The sequence below is a fragment of the Acomys minous genome, assembly GCF_964271855.1.
Source record: "Acomys minous genome assembly, chromosome: 19".
In the NCBI taxonomy this organism is placed as follows: Eukaryota; Metazoa; Chordata; class Mammalia; order Rodentia; family Muridae; genus Acomys; species Acomys minous.
In genome coordinates, this window is record NC_140499.1 from 38,657,648 (window position 1) to 38,680,185 (window position 22,538).

The 22,538-nt window shown below is 42.5% G+C and overlaps 1 protein-coding gene across 1 annotated transcript in view; it reads left to right on the top strand.

Moving 5' to 3' along the window:
* ARHGEF26 (Rho guanine nucleotide exchange factor 26) overlaps positions 1 to 22,538 on the top strand; it is a 111,735-nt gene that overhangs the window by 47,543 nt on the left and 41,654 nt on the right. The window contains exons 6-7 of the mRNA XM_084769119.1: positions 18,710 to 18,862; positions 22,217 to 22,346. Coding sequence (XP_084625245.1) covers positions 18,710 to 18,862; positions 22,217 to 22,346 — 283 coding nt within the window. The remainder of the gene's footprint in view (positions 1 to 18,709; positions 18,863 to 22,216; positions 22,347 to 22,538) is intronic.

The following is a 22,538-nucleotide window of genomic DNA, read 5'->3' on the forward strand; positions in this document are numbered from 1 at the left end:
GTGTGTGGCTGAGACTCCTCATGTCTGGGTCAACCAGGGAGCAGACAGAGACAAATGCTGGCCCTTAGCTGGCTGGCTTTCTTTCCCCCACCCACTTTTAATTCAGCTGAAGACCCCAGCTTGTGGAGCAGTACTGATCACACTCGGGGTGGGTTTTCAAAACCCTCCTTGTTAGTCCTCTAAAAACCCTTTCACAGACACACCTTACGGTCTTCCTCACAGATGACCAGTGAGACTCGGTCCATACCAGCCACCCCCTAGCTGCTATCTGCTATCATGTCCTTAACTAGGGTCCTGCTACTAACTTGGTGACATATTTGTTGCCTCTTCATGTTTCAGTTGTGATTTCTGTTACTTAAAATAGTCCAGCATGCCGGAGTGCTGTCAAGTGTACACTATTCCATAGCAATAAGACTGTAGCACACCTTTGCAGATACATTTACACTTGTGTTAAGTTGCATTTTTAATGCTGTTGGCATGAGTTGAATGTCAGCAAATCAGCATATTTACATAGTTAAAACTAAAGGTACAGTTGTATTAGTGAGTTTATATTAAAGAATCAGATATTTGTGTATGTGTGTCTCTCTCTATATAATAAGGCATATTATCATTAAACAAGGTTATATATTGATTGTTTGATGAAAATACTGTGACTAGAGGCTTCTAGAAGCTTAACCAAGGTCTCTCCTAGCAGCTGGTTTGTTCAGAATTCTCTCTTCCTGTGTAGGAAACAAAAGTTCTGTGGTGATTGAGAATTGATAACAATTACAAAACAAGAAATGTCACACTGCTTGCTAGTACTACTTAGCTTTATTTCTCTTTATTCTTTCATTATGTCCTAGGGCAAAATAGGAATAATTTAGTTTAGATGTAATAAAAAGGAAAACAATTTCACCCTTTTAGTGAAATAACTCAGGACTACTAAAAACTCTAATTACATTTTAGTTGCTTTGTCTTAAACCTTATGTAGATGATTAGAATCTGCTAGTGATGTCTTAACAGCTTAGCATGGTGGCTAAACATGCTCTGGGTCTGCTCTGTTCCAATCTCTGTTTCACCTCCTGTCCTGTGTGGCTGGTGGTAGTCAAGCTGTCTGGCATCCTTGGTATTCATGTATGCTTGTTAAGGAAGATGAAAGCAGAATGCGCTTTTTTCAGGTTTTGTAATAAATAGTTAATACATGGGAAGGCATTTGTCCGTACCCATTTTCACATATATTCTGAAGCCAAGACAAACATTTGAAAACTCATTTTTATAGCATGGTTTACCTATTAGAATAGAGTGTTTCCAGCCAGGTGCTGTTAATGTATTTTCATACCTGAAGAAAATTTATCATCAAGGTGGCTGTGGACACGTTGCCACACTCTCAAAGACTGACTGCGTTGTTGCTTTGGTGTTTTGCCAGAATGATATAAACAATTGGACTTTGCTCTCGTATACTTTATTCTGGCTCATTAGGAATACTCATTGGCAAGATTTTTCTGCTGATAACAGTCATCAAGAACACATTAGGATTATGAAGAAATGGCTGGGTACACTTTCTCTTTCATTTAACTTCCATCTGTAATTGAACTGTAAAAGTCCCTCAATTAATTAGATGACCTACAGAGCAATCAATTGGTAAAATTGCAAACTTCAAAGCCTTTCTAATGAAAGACAAATATCTTACAGGTATACAGTTGTCAAAATGTGATGGTAATTGCAGTAATTTATTCTTGCTCACAGTAATAATAACATGTCAGATATTAGTGAAGGCGCTGCTCTCATTTACATTAGCATGAGAAACCCTTTAGATGTGGGGCAGGCTGCTTGACATACATGTAGCTCTTTCCAGTGAACAAGGTGCTGCTTTTCTGCATAGTTAAATAGAAAGCAGAAGTTGCCAACAAGCATCTGTTTCTTCCCCCCCCCCAATCAGAACTGGTGCTTACAGGTTCCTGCCAGGCATAAGTGAAAGCCTAATGAGTCCCTAATAACTACACTTGCTTCTAAATTGGAGGAATTGAAATAGATTTCCATAATTGTTTTGGCTTCAATGGAAGAGCTTCACTGGTGTGTCTTATATGCCTAGTCATTTGATGATAATAATGTCAACCGCCATTTATGTAGGTCAGTGTGGGACTTGCTGGGCTAAGTTTCTCTTACTTTATGTTTCCTAATCTCACCATCACCTGTGGAGGAGGTTAGATATTTTTAGCAGATGAGAAGCAGAGGTTAAGTTAATCATCCGCAAGTCTTACGGCCAGCATTCAGACCCCGTCTGAGTCAAGTTCGCTTTTGCCGGGAGACAGAGCCAGCTAGCAGTCCTGTTCTGGGGAAGCTTAGTGAGTGTTGGATGGTGCTAAGTGGCAAGGGGTGACCATACCCTGACCTGCGAGCTCAGCCTTCATCCACCTTGCCATCGCCACCTCAGTGGTGCCAAATATCCTAACTTTACAGGAAAATTGGGAACTATGGATGTGTAGGTGCATTCTTTGTTTTTGATGTTGGCAGATAAACAAGTGATGTGCTTGCATACAGCGTGAGTCCTTCTGCCACAGCTTACTAGCCCTGCTGACTGCTGTGTTGGTTCTTGTTAGCCTCACAAGTGGCAGGAGCTCATACCTGTGTTCCTGGTCATAGTCTCCAAGGTCCTCAGAGACCCTCATACACCCTCAGCTAGAGCTGGAGGGGAAAGGGAAAGTATGTCTTAAAGTAGTTGCTTGAATACTGCCACCGGGCTTTAGAGAAATTCAGCATAAACGCTTTCAAGCAGACATATCTCTAATATTATGTAATTTGAGACACTAGCAAAATAGAGCTGTGTGATTTTCAATGATAAAAGATGCTTACCTTCCTTCATTTCCCCTCTTGGCTCATGTAGAATAAGAACTTTGAGTAATACTTCTCAAGAAGACCATACACACATACATACATACATACATGTGTGTGTGTGAACAGCTAACATATTAGGTATACATATATGTATCTATGTATACCCACATTTGCTTTTTTTCCTAATTGAAATTGGGTTGGCCTATCAAAAATATAAAACACTGTACAAAACACTGAAAACTAATGAATTAGAAAACCATGTATAAAGCACTGGGAGTAGAGGTACATGAGTGTAGTCGCATCACTCAAGAGGCCAAAGCAGGAGGATCTTGGATTGAGGAATAGAGGTTGAAGAATAGAGCAAAACCCCATTTCAACAAACAAACAAATTAATTAATTAAAACAAAACAAAACCTTGTGTGAACATTGAGAAAAACTGACAGCAAAGAGACCATTTTCTTCTTGTATCCCCAGATATTAAATGCAGTGACGCTCCCTTAGCCTGAATGCTATATTTTATCAGTGATGGTGTCCTCTGTTCATTTAAAGCACTGCGTTCGCCGCTCTGTCATAGAGTGGAGGGAAAGTCTTGGGGGGAAGTGACTCAGGTAAGCACCCCTTTCTTACGGTTTCAAGGCTTCTGTGGACACTGGTGACCTCATGGCAGACCTCTGCCCCTGCACGTGCAGCTACCTTTCATCAGTGCTGAGGCGAGAACTCCGCAGTCCTAACTGGCAGTCTGATGGTGTGTAAGAAGCAGCCATTTTGCCCTCTTTTTTACCTAAAACAGGATTGTCTCATGGGCTAGAGTGACAGCTCAGTGGTTAAAGGCACTTGCTGTTCTTCCAGAGGATGGAGCTTCATTCCCAACACCACACGGTGACTGACAACTCTTTAAATCCATTCCCAGCATAATCTAATGCCTTCTTCTGGCCTCTGCAGGCACTGTATGTACACGGTGCACAGACTTACATGCTGGGAAAACACCCATACACAAAAAAGCATAAATAATTTAAAAATACTTACCAGTTTTATTGATTTTCCACAGAAATTAAAGTTTTCTCTTTTATTTTCCCATAAATCCTTAAATCAGCTTTAATAAAGACTTCTTCAAGGAATTAATTTATAGACACCTGGAGATTTGTAAAAGAAAGCAACTTGTATGCAATTATGTTTTTCAAAATCTGAGATCCTGAAAATCCCTAGTGAAGGCAGTAGCTTTTCACTGCTAGTGCATCGCCCCGATGAGGACCCTGTTCTCTGTAGTGAAGGAGGCTGCTAATCCTCTACCCCTAGCCCTGAAGGAAAGTATTCACCTGCTCCATTTTGTTTTGTCTTATTCTGTTTTGTTTGAGAAAGAAATCAGTGAGCATTTCTTTTGCCTCGTTCTAATGGATTCTAAGAAATATACTTGGAAATGATATAGTTTAACAGCAAAATATGTAAAAACCCACATGAAAAATAAATCACCATAGTTATCAGGTATGATAATATAAGTTAAAGTTCATGCCAGCTTTGTTAGCACAGGTGCCAGGATTTTTCAGAAATCTTATGTTTGAGAGAAGGAAGAGCTGCCAGCAACTCCAGCCTTTATACATGTTAGCAGGAGCTGAATGTCCCCTGGTCCCTTCTACCTCTGTCTTTCCTGAAGGACTCTAGGGCAGCCCTCCTAAGTAAATGTAGGCAGTTTGTTTGATCTTTCTCCATTTCTTACTAAAAGCTGGGACCAGCTCTACTCCAGTGACACAGAGTGAGAACGGAAAGTGCAGTGGGTTTATATTTTGGTAGAAAAGGGACTAAATGCAAAGTGTGTATTTGTGGGGGAGGGATCAAAACCAATTTTTTTCCTTTTTTAATTGTATTTTTAACTTTTTCTTTTTTTATATATACATTTATATTATTATACATATATACAATAAACTACGTACAGCAAGGATTGTGAAACTGTCAGGAATTATATTAATGTTACATTCATAATGATTTGGCTATTTGTATTTGGCAGCCTTGAAGAAAACACCTTTCCTATCTTGGTGAATCTAAAATTCTGAATGTAAATCAATATCTATCATATCTCATCATTATCAACTTAAAATAGCTGTCTAGACCTAAAGACACCTTACCACCTAAACAACTAAGCTTAATTGTAAAACTAAACTCTCTGGTCTTCAACCCTATCAGAGATTTGAGAAGGAATAAAATTAATTACCTGAATAGTCAAGAAGTGCAGGTCAGTGGCTTCCAAAACGAGAAAATGACAGAGGCAGTTTGCTGCCTCATCAGTCACCCAAAACTCTTTATAATGTTGGAGCATCATCTTTACAGTGGTTTGTTAACATTAAGATGTGAGTTGTAGCCGGGCGGCGCACGTCTGTAATTCCAGTACGGTAGGAGGCAGAGGCAGGCAGATCTCTATAAATTCAAGGCCAGCCTTGTTCTACAAAGTGAGTCCAGGACAGCAAGGTTACACAGAGAACCCCTGTCTCGAAAAAACAAAAACAAAAACAAAAATAACCCAAAAGGATGTGAGTTGTAGAAACATCAATACATCAGAGAAATTAGAGAATGGCAAATGCTTGCAAGGTGTGAATAATCACCTCTCCCTGGACCAAGTACTTTGTGTCTTTGCAAATACATTGCCGTGGTGATGTGCTTAGCATATGATTCCATGATGATCTAGGCAGGTCCAGGCATTTATACTGGCCTAAATAAAGCTGCTAAGAGGGCAGAGTAGGAAGGGAGCTGGACAAGATCTGTGTCCACAGGCCTCACTGGATATATTGTGGTTAGAAACTGGTAGTTAGGGATTTGATTCGCAAACCCAAGTAGTCCTGTTGTTCAGAAGGGAACATTATGATGGGCAGATCTCAGCCCAGGGGTCCTGCTCAAAGTATGGCACCAGCCAATGACAATACGTGCAGTAAACGTCGAACCCCTACCCAGATCTACCCAATGGACAGGACATTGTCCACAGTTGAGTGAAGAGTGGGGTCTGACTTTCACATGAACTCTGGTGACCCATATTTGACCACGTCGCCTGGATGGGGAGGCCTGGCGGCACCAGAGAAAAGATAGCAGGCTACCAAGAAGAGACTTGATACCCTATGAGCATATACAGGGGGAGGAGGTCCCCCTCAGTCACAGTCATAGAGGAAGAGAGTAAGGGGAAATGGGAGGGAGGGAGGAATGGGAGGATACAAGGGATGGGATAACAACTGAGATGTAATATGAATAAATCAATAAAATATATTTAAAAAAAGATTTTAGGAGTCATGGCTTCAGTGGGATTTGGAAGATGAGTCCGAGCAGGAGAATGGAGGACAAGTATAGTGAAAAGGCCCATTGGAGAGTCTGTGTGCTTTGAGATCAGGGTTTAACTAGAGAAATAAGAGAAGAAAAGGGTTCCCATACTCTCCAGCATATAAGACAAGTAGGCATATTAGATGACTCCCAGCTTTTCCAATTAAAATATAGAGTTTAGAATGCACATCCTGTGCAGCAGACTTGGGCATGTGTCTATTTGCAGACCCCCAACTTTGGCACAAATTTTTCAGCGTTTAAAAAGTCATCTTATACAACAGAAAATACGGTATATAAGAAACATTATAAAATGAGGTCAGGAAGCAGAAAAATATATATTTAAGAGTATGCATGCTAAAGACATACCTCAAATGGAGAAGATAACCTATTTTTGCAATTGAGAAACTCACCATAGTTGAAGAATATTAAAAGTTGCTAGGGTTTTGGTTATGGCTAAATACTCCTTAAGACATTGGTCTGTGAAAGAGATTTTCTGAGCACTTTAACCCTTCGATGTTGCCACCATTGGAGCTCTCAGAAAGCCCATGAGAAGGTGTAGAAACAAACTCTAACTTTCTATAAATGCAGCTGGTGCTCCTGACACTGGTGTCAAGTGAGGTGGTTGAGCTGTGTCAGGTTGGAGCGCTGAGGTTGGCTTCCGTGAGGACATACGGTCTCCAGTTGTTGGGTGTGCCAGGGATTTTGGCTGCCTTCCTACAAACATGCTTGACATTCCCACGTACCTCAGTGCTATGGATGTGTGGAATGGCTTCAGATTGCATCGCCTGAGCCTAAGGGCACTTTGGTGTCTGCCAGTTTGGGTGTCAGAGAAGGCAATTGGGCCTCCTGACTCTGCCTCAGACAGGACAGCTCTCCGTTACTGCTGTCCTGCCGTGGGACTTCAAAGGTGTCAGTTGCAAAGAGCTGAAGTACACCACATATGCCTTCTGGGTAGCTGAAAGAGTGCTCTCTATATGTGAGTGGAATTAGCTGATGTCAGCTCTTGTCCTTCTCTGCACTTACTGGCTCCATTTACTAACGCGCTCACTCTATTGAAAGTAATTGCTATAACACACAAATACCCCCATTGCACTTATATAACTCACTAGTTTTTTGTGGTATTTGCAGATTATGCAGCCATTACGATCACTTTCATCTTTTTATTCATTCCTCAGAAAGAAATGCTGTGCCCACTAACATGCGTTCTTCACTTGTTCCAAACTTCCTGAGCTCCAGGCAGCTTCCGGCTTCTCTTCTGTGTGTTTGCCCCTTTTGGGTATTTCATGTTAGTCAGGTTACACCATTGTGATCCTCGGTGACTAGCTCTAATCATCCATCACACGTACCAGTACCTCCTTTTCACTGCTGCTAAATTTGTCACATCTTACCTGCTCATTCACGAGTTCCAGGTGTTGAGCTTTTTCTCGTTCTGCTACTGTAAATGTGCCGCTGTAAACACCTGTGTGTATTTGTGGTTTAGGTTTTCATGTCCCTTGGGTCATCCATTCCTCAGATTTGAATTCCTTGGGCTCATGGAAACTGTCTAGCATTTTGAGGCACTCTCTCTTGTTTTCAGTGTGCACCATGTGAATGTGGGTAACTTGTCTCCTTGGTTTCTCTTGTGCACCTTGGTTCAGACTTGCCTAGCCTAGCATCCTGCCCTTCACCCTACTGCTAATAGAGCCACCACAATAAAACATCAGAATTCTTGGTGGTTCTGTTGCTGAAGAGTTTAATGAATATCTTTCATACATAGTCATATTCCTTATAATATGAAGCCAGTGTTTTCACAGAAGACCAAAACCAAATTAGAGATAAAACATTTTACAGATCAAAAATGAAAGAAAGAAAGAAAGAAAGAAAGAAAGAAAGAAAGAAAGAAAAAATAAAGTGCGGTTTAATGCAGCACTCGAGTATGGATGAAGCCCAGGCTGCATTTGTAATTTATCTTCTAGGTATTTACTAGGTTTACTAGGTAGATGCTTCGTTATTCAAACCAAAGGTCCTTGCATTTTTTTTTAATGCTACTACAGACTTTGAATTTTTTTCCAATCTAAAAGCATACATTTAATGTCTTGTACAAAGATTGTATATTTGTATTGATGCAACAAATACAGCATGCAAGGCCAAAAGTTTATAGTGAAAAAACAAAACAAAACAAAAACAAAAACAAAAACAAAAAAGTTTATGGTTGCACTGCAGACCACTAGCAAACCTTGATGTTCACCCTCACATTCCTGGGCACAGCATGTGTGCCCTTGTCTCTGATTCCACTATTTGTTCACCTTTCCCATTTTCTTCCTGCTTCCTTCTTGGTGATCACTTAGTGTGATAACTCTCCGTTAGGGTCAGTCGTGGACCGTGTTTTGGTACCTGTAGCAGGGCTCTGAGGAAGTATGAGAGGAAGGAGTCACTTGCAGCACAGGCAGGGAGGATTTTGGAATTGCCCTAGACTGTAGTTTGAATGCATAGATTGGAGCCTGGCGCACGGTGAGTGCAGACGGTCCCTGGATGAGTAGCGGAGGGAATCAGCCAGACTTTCTTTGTTATGACAGAATGCCTGACGAATGCCTGACAAGAACCTTTAGGGTAGAAGGATTACATTTGCTCAGAGTTCCCAAGCTGGCTCATAGTCATCAAGCTTCTTCAGAAGCATCTGGACACTTTTTTTTTTTCTGTCTTCTAGGGGTCATTTGCCTTCCACTCCTTATGACTCTTTTTCCTCAGAGCCAATTAGGAAGCATATTCTCTCCTCTCCTCTCTCACCCCTTCTCCCTGTTGCTGACCTTCCTGCCTGCCTCTTGTGAAGACTTGTGATTCCACGGAACCAGCTGCATTACTCGAGATAATGTTTTCCATCTCAATGTTCAGAACTATTTCTGCAGAATTACTTTTAACTGTCTGAAAAGAACACACTCCACAGATATGGACAGTGTCAGGGGCTGTTATCTGCTGCCCATCCATAAAGAGAAGACCTAAGAATAAATGTACCCTTTTTTTGTTCTTGCTAAGTATGTCTGTACCTCGATTCTCTAAGACCCTCCATTTTAACGTGACTCACAATGATTTGGAGGCCCAAGGCCGGGAATCACTATCATTTCTAGGAACTGTTCCCTGCTTCTCAATAGAGAGGATGTTGGCTTTCCATGAATGCCAAGGCCTTTGTTTCCCTGGCTGTAACTTACTGTGGAGGAGCCTACATAATAGGACCTGAAAAAGTCTGTGCCAGGTCCTCCTCTATTTTTTTTGTTTTTATCATCGATACGTACCTGTTACATTTTTTAAAGTTGCTGAAAAGAAGCTTCAATTAAGGATGGATCTAGTAGATGGTAGGGCTCTCTCACTTCTCTTTGGCCCAATTTCATTTCTAGAAAGAGAGAAACTAGACTTGCCATCCTTGGGCTAAGTGGGCTGTGATGGGAACAGAGCTGGCAGACATCATCCAGAAGACATTTGAGTTCATATGGGAGTTCATATACCTATCTGATAGTATTTAATCCTGAGAACCACATGAGGTCATACCATCATCATTCCATTTTATAAGGGGGGAAACAGTGACACTAAGACCTTGAATAAATTCCTAGGGTTTCATGGGTAGTAAAAGAGGGGTTGGCATTTGAGCCATGTGGCTTGAATTTAGGGCCTGCACTCAAGTAATTAGCCTTGCTGAGTTGTAAATGGTGAGTGAACTGTGACATCGCCTTTACCTGGAAACCTTTTCGCTTTCAGGCATCTGTCCTGTTCATCTCCCACAGTAAGAGGTTCTGGGCATCAGCACCCATAGGAAAGGACAGCATGAAGGTTGACTCCTTTCCAGTCGGCTCTGCTGAGTTCCTGGGTCTCTTCTAGTTGTCTTTTCTACCTCATGGTTGCCAGTTGACCTTTGTGAGTTGATGCCTGGGACAGGTCTGACGGTTGTTGATTCAGATTTCTGCACTTGGTCACTTGTTTTTCCTCAGTAAGAAATGGAAATGTATTATTTTTCATAAATTATGGCAAGAACTTGCTTTTACCATGAATCCATTTTTTTTCCTGGTGCTTTACTAGCCTGCTGTAGTAACCATCTAAAAAGAAGGATGTTTAAAGCCTTTGATGAAAGCCGAAGGAGAGGGCTGGCTGTGCGAAATGGGCAAGCAGGAACTGAGTGCCCCTTAGACTGGAGCAGGTCTGAAATGCAGGCAAGACTGGGTCTTCTCTTTCCCTTTTTCAGACAGCATATTATTTTTCCTTCGGGTTTATAGCTCAGGAGTCTTGAGTGCCAGTGTTTGAAGACTTGGTTCTTTAGGAAGATAGGTTTGGGTGTAAAGCATGAAAACTTCAACGAGCAAATCCTCAGAGGTAAATTAACACATTATTATTTTTTATTTTTTTAACCTGTTGATATAATTTAAAATACCATATGCACACCCTCCACAGGGTCTGAATGTAGTGCTCAAAGACAGTGTGTTCCTTCCTAGGCCGATTTTTATCCCAGAATGACCAACCCACAATAGCAAAGAGGCCATTGGCATGAGGAGCCTTTTTTTTTTTTTAATTTGACTTTGTTCCAGTCTGTTAGCAGTGTTTCCAGGCAGCAAAGAAGAATCTTCATTTGCCTAGTTTGCTTTTAATTTATACCCCGATTGTAGTCCTGAAAAGCTTCAGGCAACTTACAGTCCGTGACATGTGTACAATAAGTCTGTTAAAGTGGGAAATGGAGACCGCAGCAGGGACTTAGCCGGCCCACATGCCAAGCCACCTCTCCCCAGGGAGTTGCCCTGAGTGGGGATTAAACACAGCAGTGTCCTTCCAGGCAGCCAAGGCAAAAAGGTCACAAAGCTGTTTATGTAGCCATCACCCACTAAAAGGAAACAGCCCTTCTCAAGTCATAAACCTTTTCTAGGTTTGGGGATTTTGAGGAATTTTGCTAGGCAAGGAATTAGAACTCTTTGGGAAGAGCCTCACCCTTCATCAAAGATGCTGTGTTGGGAGGTAACAGTGAGAACTTTGGATGCTTGCCTGGCCACAGAGACAGGGCCTTTCGGCCCTGCCTCACTCTTCGCCACCCCAGCCTCAAGACGCTCATATTTTACCATAGCAGTTCTGCTATTCCTGATAGGTGGCGGTTGCTTTGGGTGGCTGTTTGCCATTGCTCACCTTGGAAAGTGGCAGCGAGGCAAAGAGGGATTAAAGTGCCTGTTTTAAGTCTTTGAGCATGTTCTCTGAGCATTCTTTCCTCTTGGGTCCTGACCTTGCCTGAGACAGGTTTGGTTGGTTGAAGTCTTCATGTGTGTGTGTGTGTGTGTGTGTGTGTGTGTGTGTGTGTGTGTGTGTGTGTGTGTGTAGGGAGCAAGGCTTTTTTTTTATTAATGAGCAAAATCTGAAACTGAAAACCTTCCTAACAACCCAAGGCCACCCAGGCTTCCATCTCTCCTAAGGGCATTTTATTAAGGTTATTACCATGTGCTCTGCGTCCTTCTCACAATTCATCCTGGTTTCCGGGGGAAATTAGAATATGAACGAGTGGACTGAGTAGCACAGAACACTAGGTGCAAGGATGTAGACAAGTTTCCATAGGAAACAGTATTTTTGTGTCCACTTTCTCATGAAGAGGTTTCAGATTAACTCTGAATTCTTGTTTTTAAGTAAGAATGTAGTGGCATTAAATTTCAAGGACTTTTAAAATAGTGTTCCATTTGTGTGGTCCTGAGTATATTCCGTATATAATAACATAAGTAATCCCTGAGCATATAGACTAAGTAAGTATGAGCCTTACCTTCTGTGCAAGCGTGGGTACACTTGGGTTTTATGCTCTTTCTTCATCCCTCCTTTTCCAGCCCTAAAGACTTGCAGGCTAGCCAGTCAAGCCGGTAGGTGAGCCCCAGGTACAGCGAGAGATGCCGTCTCAAAACTACAGCGGAGAACGATAACAACCCCCAGTATAGACCTGTGTGGGTGCATACACACACACACACACACACACACACACACACACACACACACACACTACACATACAGCACATGCCTACCCACATACACACAAAATAAATCCAATAAAATGAGCGTGTAAGCTACTGAAACAGTTTTTTTTTCCCAGAACCTTTTCTTATTCTAAACAAATCTTAGCATCAGCTTTATTGTTGTATTATCAGTCCAGAGTCAAAAAAAAAGTTGAAATAGAATGTGAGAAGACAGAGAGAAACACATACACACTCACACACTCAAGCACGGGGCAGAGTGTGTGTCTGTCTATCTGTGCGTCTCTCTGATGAGGGAAAAACTTCTTTAGACCTTTTCAAGACCGGGATGTAAGGTCTTCTGACTCAGCTGTGGCAGCCTTGTGTTCCTGTAGAACCAGCTCATACTTTCTCAGCCATAGTCTGGTGACGGATATGATGAGCTTCATCTTGTCTTTGACTTGAATTGGCTGACATGGACTGCCTCGAGTGCAGGCTGCAGACTGGGCCTCAGTCTCTCAATGTCGGCTCTGTGGGTTGATGTTGGCAGTTCTTGCCAGGTGTTTGCTGTACGCAGTTCAGTCTGTTAAAACAAATTGATATGTATCATTACCATATATACCCAAGAATATTTTTAAAATATATTTTAAAAACATCTCACTTATCCACGGCAGAATATAAACTCACTTTGATGGAGTACCTAGTGTTTCGGTAGTGAGTTTAGAGTACTGAGCAGCACATAGGTGTTCAGATATTTCTGTTTAGAGAGGATGTTTTATTATATAACAGCAACTTGGGTATGCGGAGACTGGTTTGTTCCATGTTTCCAGCCTGACTGACTATGATCCTGTCTGGTGAGACACTGTCACCAGATGAAAGGGACAGACAGCTTAGATTAACAGACAACTAGCTCTGTGATGAGAAGTCCAGGAGTGACCTGGCTTTGCTTTAGGCCGATGGATGCTAATGAAGGAAAAGTCCTTTAAAGGATGCCATTTCAAGGCTGCGGGACAGCGCTGATGGTTGCCAGAGCTCTGCTTTCTGTTCTTCCAGGGCTGGAGTGCCGAATGCTGGGGCTGTCTTGCTGGCACCCTTCCTAGACTGGGTGAGGAAGGGCTGGTCCGGCAGGTTTTTCAGAAAGTACAGCTGTCACCTAAGAAACTCAGGCTGCACTGGGTCTTGTGTTTCTGTTTGACATGTGCACAAAAGCTTGTGTTGGGAGTCTGTCTTCAGGGTGGACAGAACCACAGCTAGTTTGCATCTGTAGTGGTGGCCAACTTGCCTACAGTCAAAAAATATGTGTAACTTGATTTACTAGTGAGAAAAACAAGAAAGAGAACTTCCTATTTTTGCTCAGCACATTCTTGGTAAAATAATAATAAAACAAAAAATTCAACTTTATAATACTGTTCAATTTTAAATAATACATTACATTTATTCTCCATTTATTTATTTATTTATTTATTTATCAAACATCAACTGTCTCCAAAGTTCAAGTACCTGTCGACAGGTTCTGTGTATATAACAGTGAACACAGCTGAACACCTACCCCCTTGACGCTAGTGATGCAGAAGTAAATACAAATTGTGCAGTGTTTAGCTGTGATTACAGTAGGAAGAGTGAAGAATAGTAGCAGGTAGTCTAGTAAAATAAGGAGCAGAAACCAACAGAGCTAGGAGAGGCTTCCTGTAGCTAGGGAATGTAATCTGAGCCCTGAGTAGGGATCCCTGGGGAAGGGGGAGAACTTCACTGGAAAAAGTGGAGGGGGAAGAAATGGTTCCTGAGTGATTACACCGGACACTGAGGGACACAGTGGCCCAGTGCTCATGCTTTCTGGCTCAGGACTCGTTCCCACTGCTGCCTGCAATCCTGATGACCTTTCCTGGAGGCTGAGCTTAGCAAAGTACATACCACCATGGCTTACGTCTCCTGGAAAGGCCTTTGCAGTCATGGATTGCATAACACTCTTAGTCAACAGCTGTCCTTGGGAAATAAGAATTCCTTTTAGTCCCAGCTGCTGTCTCTTCCTGAATGTGTGCATTGAGGCTGGCCAGGACTGTCAGGTAGGCAAGATGAGCTTTCTCAGGAGAGCAGAGGCAGCAGGTTTACTGATTCGACCACAGGCTAACACCAGGCACCCATGGTCTTTCCAGCTCCTCTTCCTTGATTTTCTCTGAGCCTTGAGGGTACGAGTTGCATTGTGGATGTATTACTTTGGGTTGGGTATCCAAAAGAATCACTTCCTCTCTGCATTTTGACCAGTTATAGATTTCTACAATTGTCTCTATTGGAAAAAGTAGCTTCTTTGATGATGGGGTGAAAGCTACACATATCTGTAGGTATACGTATTTAGAATACAATAAGAGGGACTGGAGAGATGGCTCTGTGGTTAAGAGAACCAGCTGCTCTTTCACAGGTCCTGAGTTCAACTCCCAGCAACAACGTGGTGGCTCCACAGCCATCTATACTGGGATCTGACGCTCTCTTCCGACATGCAGATGTACATGCAGATAGAGCACTCATATACAAAATAACATTTTAAAAATAATAATACAGTAAGAAATTATATTGGTTTATGAGAATGGCAGTTAGGCTTTCCCCTCAGATCTATGACTTCTCCAGCCCTGGGTAGCTGGCTCAGTTTACAGTGCTAGGCATGAATTCCCTCCCACAGAGCAGGCCTTAAGTCCAAGATACAAATGCTACTCTTACTCCTCTGAGCACTACCCATTGCTTCTTCCCTTGACAGTTTGCTTAGGACCTTCAGGTAGCTAGTCCCTATTAAGATCGCTTTCTGGTCAGTTACAGCTTGAGTCCTCCAAATTTTGTGTCCAGAGTGTGTGGTATCTTAAGCAGGGTCTTACCATGAGTTCTGGGAGGCACCCAAAGGCAGTAGCTCTAGCCCATGTTGTGTTGGGGGAAGAGTCATGTGTGTTCTCTCTGTCTCTCTCTGTCTCTCTTTGTCTGTCTGTCTCTCTCTGTCTCTGTCTCTGTCTCTCTGTCTCTGTCTCTCTGTCTCTGTCTCTCTCTCTCTCGATTTATTTGTTTATTCTGCACACAGTGCTCTGTCTGCTTGTACCCCTGCAGGCCAGAAGAGGGCATCAGACCACATTATAGATGGTTGGGAGCCACTATGTGGCTGCTGGGAATTGAACTCAGGACCTCAGTGTTCTTAACCCCTGAGCCATCTCTCCAGCCCGAGTCATGTATTCTCAACCCTCAGCTAGAAAGGTAGGGAGGTTTTCCATACCTGGCACTGGGGTTTTTGTTTGATAGTGCATGACTCTATCACTCCGTGTTGTATAATAGCTCCATTAACACACACACACACACACACACACACACACACACACACACACACACACACACTTTTTAAAATTAAGCTTATAAAATAATATATAGTCTTATGGCTTTTTCAAACATCCTTGGTTTCATCTCCTTTGACTTGTATTTCCTCTACCCCCTTCCTCCCAAATTATATAAAGATTCAAAGCTGGGGTCCACAAACAAAAGAGGATCTATGGTGTTTGTCTTTCTGGGTTTGGGTTGCCTTACTCTTATAATAATTTTCAGTTCTATCCATTTAACTGCAAAACTCAGGGTTTCATTAAGAAGTCAATTGGTCAGTCATGGGCCGAGGGCCATTGCTATATCACCTTTCTAGTTCTATTCTACTTATTCTGCAAGGGCAAATGGAGCTAACTTAAGCGCAGGCACTAAGCATCCAGGAAATAGCCACTTTACCCTTGAATTTATTTCCTCCCCAGAAAGATATCACCACAGCTAAGAATGCAGCCTTTCTTAGATTTGTGCGACTCATTCGCAGACTGAGGAATGTCTAGCCCCTGTGCTTCTGGGAATTGTTGAGGGATGGGTTACGCACCAGCAGTGTGTTCTACATCAGGCTTTTTTTCAAACAGATTCTTCAGTTGAGTTCTTTGGATCTCCCACCCCTGAAAGGTCTTTGGTGATCTGGATGTTGGCTGAGGTGCTCGCCTGGAAAGGTGGCCATTTCTGCAAGCACTAGAGGAATGTGGCAGGATGAACAGCTGTGGTGATGCTGTGCTAACAGCCACACAAGCCAGCCAGTGAGGGTTTCTGGTTAGGGAGGTGTTCCAAGGCGAGCTTTCTGGCCCCCTGATATCTTTCATGATGTAGACAATTAGTGTGGTTAGTGCTGGTGGCAGGGTGGCGGCTGGGCAGCTTGGTTGGTTGGAAGCAGTCTGACTGGTGGTGCTCAGAGGGAGGGGAGAATTTGGTATTGCAAAGGGAAGAGACTTTATATAGGCAAAGTCCAAATTTCCATTTCAGAGTTGTCTGCAAGATTGCTTCTTAAAGTCAGTCCAATTTTATTCAGAACCTCGGTGCTTCCCTTTGGCTGCACAGTTGATTTGAATCACCCACCCTTTTTGGCTACTGAGATGACATCTTCTTCAGAAATATATTGGTCTTTTTGCAGCTCAGCTTTATTAGCAAATTATTGAAATAACCAACAGATCTTTTAATTTTGAAAGCTTTAAATTGTGCCTTTATTACACTAATGCCAAAATAAAGGACATATAGCTTGGCTTATATTGTATTAAAGTAAGGTGCATGAACAGATATTTCACTAGAATCTTCTTTCAATCCTTTCTTTTGGCAAGCATTCTGAAGCAAGAAATGAAAATTTCCTTTTCACTATGGAAGGCAAAGTTACTGTTGTTTTGTTTATGTAGTTGTATTCTTTAGGTGGTTAACAGTTGCTAAAGTCAAGAAGCTAAAAAAGAATATTAACCTGTTAAAATTTACATTCTGGATTTACATGTGATTGCTTATAGTAGCTTCTTTTTTATCATTTTTTCTTTGAAACTTGCATTAAAATACTTGGATTCGAATCAATTATAAATATTTGCATTTATGAGAAGTCTCACTGAGAATGAACTAGTTCTCACTGTGCTCTGCCTGGCATTCCAGGGCCTCTGAATTCTCACAGATGCGTGTTTTCAACTGTCCGTTAGACATCATCCAGGCAGAATGAATGGCTTCCTTACAACTTCTTCTCCTTCCTCCTGAAGCCCCTGTCTCCATTCAGGGTTTAACAACCCACCTGCTCTGCATATGGAGCCCTTGCTCAGTAACTCTAGCATTTTTCTTGAGTTTCTCAATTCTAGTCATTTTACCCCCAAATTGTTGCCCAATCTCTGTTCCCTCTCTGTATTGTCTCGCGTCCACCTTCCTGGCCTGCTGACCATCTGTTTGTCCCCTCTCTCTGTCCCACTTCTCTCTATGATTGATGACTTACTGACTTCAGTTTCTGGTGTTTCTTGGGGGTCACACAGCCAAACCTTTGCAGTGTAGCTCCCATCTGTTCTGCTGGCTCCTCCGTCTGCCTATTTAGTCTGTGGTTTGCATTTCAGCCTCATACACTCCGCATTTCCTGAATTCAGGCTCTCTCTCCTCTAATTCCACTGGACCATCCTATTTCATGGCTGCCTCCTCCAGCTCATGACCTCTTCTCCCATACTTACTGTGTAGTTAGTCACATGACCCTTGGAGTTATCACTGGGACTGCAATTATCGCTACTTCTGTCCTAATTAGCTACCAAGTTGGGGGGGGGGCTCCTTCAATCTTGCTGTTTCTTGTTGGCTGGTTTCTAGAGCCGCCCACAGAATGCAAAGGGGCATTTTTTCTTATTATCGCTAGCTCATTAAGAAGGAAGGCATTTCAGGGAGGGCCAGCTGGAGAGTTACTTAGTGATGGGGTGGGGCAGGTGACACAGAGCCCCCATACCCTCTCCAGGCCTGCCACTCACCCAGCCAGCCAGCACTTCCGAATGTTCAATCCTCTCTGGAGCCTGTTGTTTAATGTAAGACTATTCAGTCATGGTAGTCAAAAGAGCCTCCAAAAACGATGGTAAAACCCAATGGTTATGCTTGAGTGTACAGTTTATGTAATAACTAAATCAGCATACCTAAATTACTGTTCATCTGTCTCATACACAAAACTCTGATTACTCTGAATTGCAGCCTCATTAAATTGTGAACATATTAACTACTGTGCATATTAATATATTTAAAATAATGTTTTTATTTTGCAAGGGCATGTGAGATTGGACTCTTCAGATTCGTTTTGTCAGCATTAACTTGGGTGCTTCGCGTGTGTACGTTTCTAACCCTTGTCTATTTTGGAGACAGGTCCTCACTACATTTCAGAAGCTAGCCTAGAACCTGCTGTGCAGCCCAGGTTACACTCACACTCCTGGTTTGCCTGCCTCTCCCTCCTCAGTGTTAAGGTTACAAACATGCATGACCCTACTTCTCCTGTGCATGGCAAGGCAATCTATAAACATGACCCCTCCTTCCTTCATCAGGGAGCACTCTTAAGAAATAGGAAAATCTGTTTATTTTTTAAAAGTCCAAAGGCAGAGAAATATCCAGGATTACTAATGTTTTAAGATAAACATTTAAAGCAATAATGTATATAATAATTTAAGATTAGACAAATTTTTCCATGTTGTTTTTTTCTTTGTGAAGGGTATTGTTTTGTTTTTGCTTTCTAGAAAATAATCTTTTAAGTGTTGAAAACACTGTAGTGTTATTACTTTAAAACCCTACATGGGGATAATTATTATCTATTGAAGTTTATAAAAGAAATATAAATGTGGTTCCTTTTTTTTTTCTAGATTCTTTACAGAATTGGAAGCAAGACATCAGAATAACATCTTTATCGATGATATCAGTGACATTGTAGAAAAGCACACGACGTCCACATTTGATCCCTATGTGAAATACTGTACCAATGAAGTCTACCAACAGAGAACGCTCCAGAAGTTGTTGTAAGCAGTGTCAAATGCTTCGGGATTTGGATCCCCTAATCACTTTTGGTTACAGCTCATTGATCATTATCACGGACATAGCCGTGCCTCCTAGGAGACACTTTCCTCCTTGGGAGAAGTGGAAGGAGGACGTTGGGTCCAGAGAGTTTTCTCTCTAATCATTCAGAAAATTAAAATTAAAGTGTGTTGAAGTTGTTGTCTTGCCCCTAGCCCCGCCCCTTTCTTCCTCTTGCCTCACCACCACTCAAACCCCCAGTTTTCTAAGCAAGGCCCTGGCCATTAAGTGGTTTGCCAGAGGACCAGAGGGGCTTCTTAAGTAGACCAGCGATAGACACCAGGACCCAGGGCTTCCTTTCCTATTCTAACCTCTGTACTGTTTACAGGAACTGCAGGATCCCATCCCCCTCCCTGGGGACTTAGGGATGAGTTGTGGTCAGAAAGTTTAAAAGAACAGAAGAAAAAAGACAAGCCTGGCGAAAGAGTCAAGCATTCTATTTCTCTCTACACTTCTTTCTTTTTTAGATTATTGAGAGTTTGGAGGTACAGGCCCATCTTCATCTTTGAAAGAATCAACAGTTGAGCAGTTTATGTACTGTTTTATTTTTATAGGCTCCACTTGTCATAAGTAGCTAATTATTTATTCTGTAGTTGCCGACCATAAACTCAGTTTGGGGCTTCCTGGCTATTGTTAGTCTCACTCTTTCCTTGGAGTAGTGGCATTTATGGAGCCTCTTCTAGTCATTTCAGGCTAGGTGTGTGGTCTTTGGAGAGGCGGAGGGGATGGTGACAGTGTGCCAGGAGAACAGGGACCCAGATACTGAACCGCTAAGATTAACACACGGAAAAAGCTAGTTGGGAGAGGAAGGCTGGAAACCTTCCCACCTGGGTTTCTTGGGGTAAGCATGAAGGGTAAGAACAGCTCTTCAGAGACGGACCTGGAAGAAGCTGCTGTTACATAAATGTCCTACCCAAGAGTCGTGCCCCTGGAGACTCAACACTTCTGGGCTAGTTCCCCCTCACCCACTCCTACGCTTGGGAGCACTTTCCATTTCTTAATAAGCTGTTTGTATTTCTGTCTGTAAGCGTATCCCTGGTGGAACTGTTTTCCCTGGAATCAGGTCCCCTCTGAACCCAGATCCCCGGCTCAGCACTTCCAAGCATGCCTTACCCAGACACTCTGCACCCACCTGTTTATCATTTAGTGCCTAACCAACCTGCATTTCAAAAAGCATTACTTCCAGCTTGGGGCGGGGCGGGGTGGGGGGTGGGGGCGCTGTGGCACACGCCTTTAATCCCAGCACTCGGGAGGCAGAGGCGAGCAGATCTCTGTGAGTTCGAAGTCAGCAAGGTCTACAAAGGGAGTCCAGGACAGCCAGGGCTACACAGAGAGACCCTGTCTTGAAAAACCAAAAACAACAGCCAAATGCATTACTTCCTGTCTTTCTCTTCCCCATCTTCTAGCCGCCCTTTTCACTTGCTTCCCCCTGGTATTTTTCTCTCTTTAACAGTTGTTCCTGAACTTCCTTCTGAGTCTATTTGTAAATTCTTTTCTTACTGAGGCTAAGATCCCAAAGGCAGTCTCAGTTTCCCGCCTTGAATTAGAGAAAACGTTACTCCTCATTTTATTTTGCAGGATTAAAAAAAAAAAAAAAAAAAAAAACAACAAGTGAACAGTTACTGCTATGTATTATGTGGTTCTTAAAAATAGATTTTTGTCTAGATTCCTTTAATCAAACCATCATGGGAGCTTTTACAACGAAGTCAGCGTTTGTGTCTTTAGGGGCATTCAAGGTTAGAACTGTGACTGACTTTCTACGTCAGCAGCATGTTAGAACCCCCCAGACACCCTCAAAGCCCAGCCAGCAAAGATGCTCAAGTTCATCACAGACTTTTTAATCAGAACCCTCTGGGGATGGGAGGAGCCTGGGGCCTGTGGGACTTAAATATGCAACCTACATGCACTTTGTTTTTAATTTTCTAAAAACCTCATTGAAACTGTTGAGGAGTGAGGGGCGGGGCGCAACGGAAGGACTGGGGATGACATGACACACGACAAAGCAAGAAAGGAAAAACTGCTGAGAAAAAGATACCTAAAACTTCCCAGTGTGAGGAAATGAAAATGAGACATTTCAGTGTAGTTTGTCTCAATTTGATATTCTGGACGTTTCCCATTTTATTTTTAGAAGTATTGAACCACATTGTCTAAATTTCCAAATGACGTATTTTATAAAATGATCATCATGGTCACTGTCCTGTTTCCTGGTTCTGAAGAGCCCAGTGGTTCTGCTACCTTCCCTTCCCATGGGTCATGAGGGCTGTGGGTGGATGCTGCAGACCTCCGTAGGAGCAAAGGAAGGAGACTTGACTTCCTTCTGCTATGGTTGCTAAGTGGGTGGCAAGGGAAGAGTCTTCGACAGCTCCCGTCTCTTAGAATCTCCACCTCATCCCCCTTGAAGGCTCTATAGACAGCTCCACTGAAATTCTGTACCAGAGTGTCTGGCAATACTACATGGATACATGCCAGTATCATGGCCTTTTTCAAGTCAGTAGGAGGTGAAGAGAAATATCTTGGCCAATGTGGCTGAAAGGTTTCCTGGCTAGACATACCTGTAATCCTAGGACTCGGGAGGATCTCATGCTGGAAGCCAGCCTGGCGAGCACCCCTCTCCAGAAAGCTAAAACCCCCAGACAATGAAGCAAACACCACAAAAGTTTTCTTAGTTAGAAAGAAGATCTTTGGAAAGTTCAAAATAACCTTAATAATCTTCCTTAATAAGAAATAAGCAATATTTCTTTCTTGGGCCTGGCCAGGGCCAGAGCAGTGGTACCAAGCATGACTATTGTGTTGGAGTGTGTTTGTATACAGTCAAGTATGAGTTCTGTTCATGCCGAATCATAATTGACATGTTCTTCATTACAATGTGTGTCCCTCTTGTTTACACCCCACTTTTACAAATGCCTAGTTCACATGGGTTTTTTGTTTTGGTTTTTTGAGACAGGGTTTCTCTGTATAACAGCTCTGCCTGTCCTGGAACTTGATTTGTAGTCCAGGGTGGCCTCGAACTCACGGAGATCTGCCTGCCTCTGCCTCCCAAGTGCTGGGATTAAAGGCTTGTGCCACCACCGCCTGGCGAGTTCACATGTTTTTTTATAAATATTATTATAGGGCACTGCACTTATGTTTAGCATTAAATAAAAAAGACAGGAAAGCCACCTGTGTTTTCCAATGTATTATGGTGTATGTTGGTTTTTATACTTACAAATCATTTGTAAGTATTTGGTAATTTTACTATTTGCTTTGAAGATTGCAAAGGACATATTTTGAAGCTTCTTTCTGCATTGTCTCCCTCACAGAGCCACCAACCCCTCCTTTAAGGAAGTGTTGTTCCGGATTGAGTCCCATGAAGACTGCAGGAACTTACCTATGATTTCTTTTCTCATTCTCCCCATGCAGAGAGTGACTCGCCTTCCCCTGCTGATGGATGTAAGGCATGGTTTGGTGTCTTTGTCCTCTGAATATCAGCCGCTATAAAGTCTGACTAAGTTCTCTGAAGTTTCTCTTTAATTTAGACTCGTGTGGTCCCTCTGGGGATGCTTGCTTACTTTACACACTTTTTTGGGGGGGGATGGAATGATGTTGGCTTCTTAAGGTCAAGAGACTTGGGTTCCATCTTTG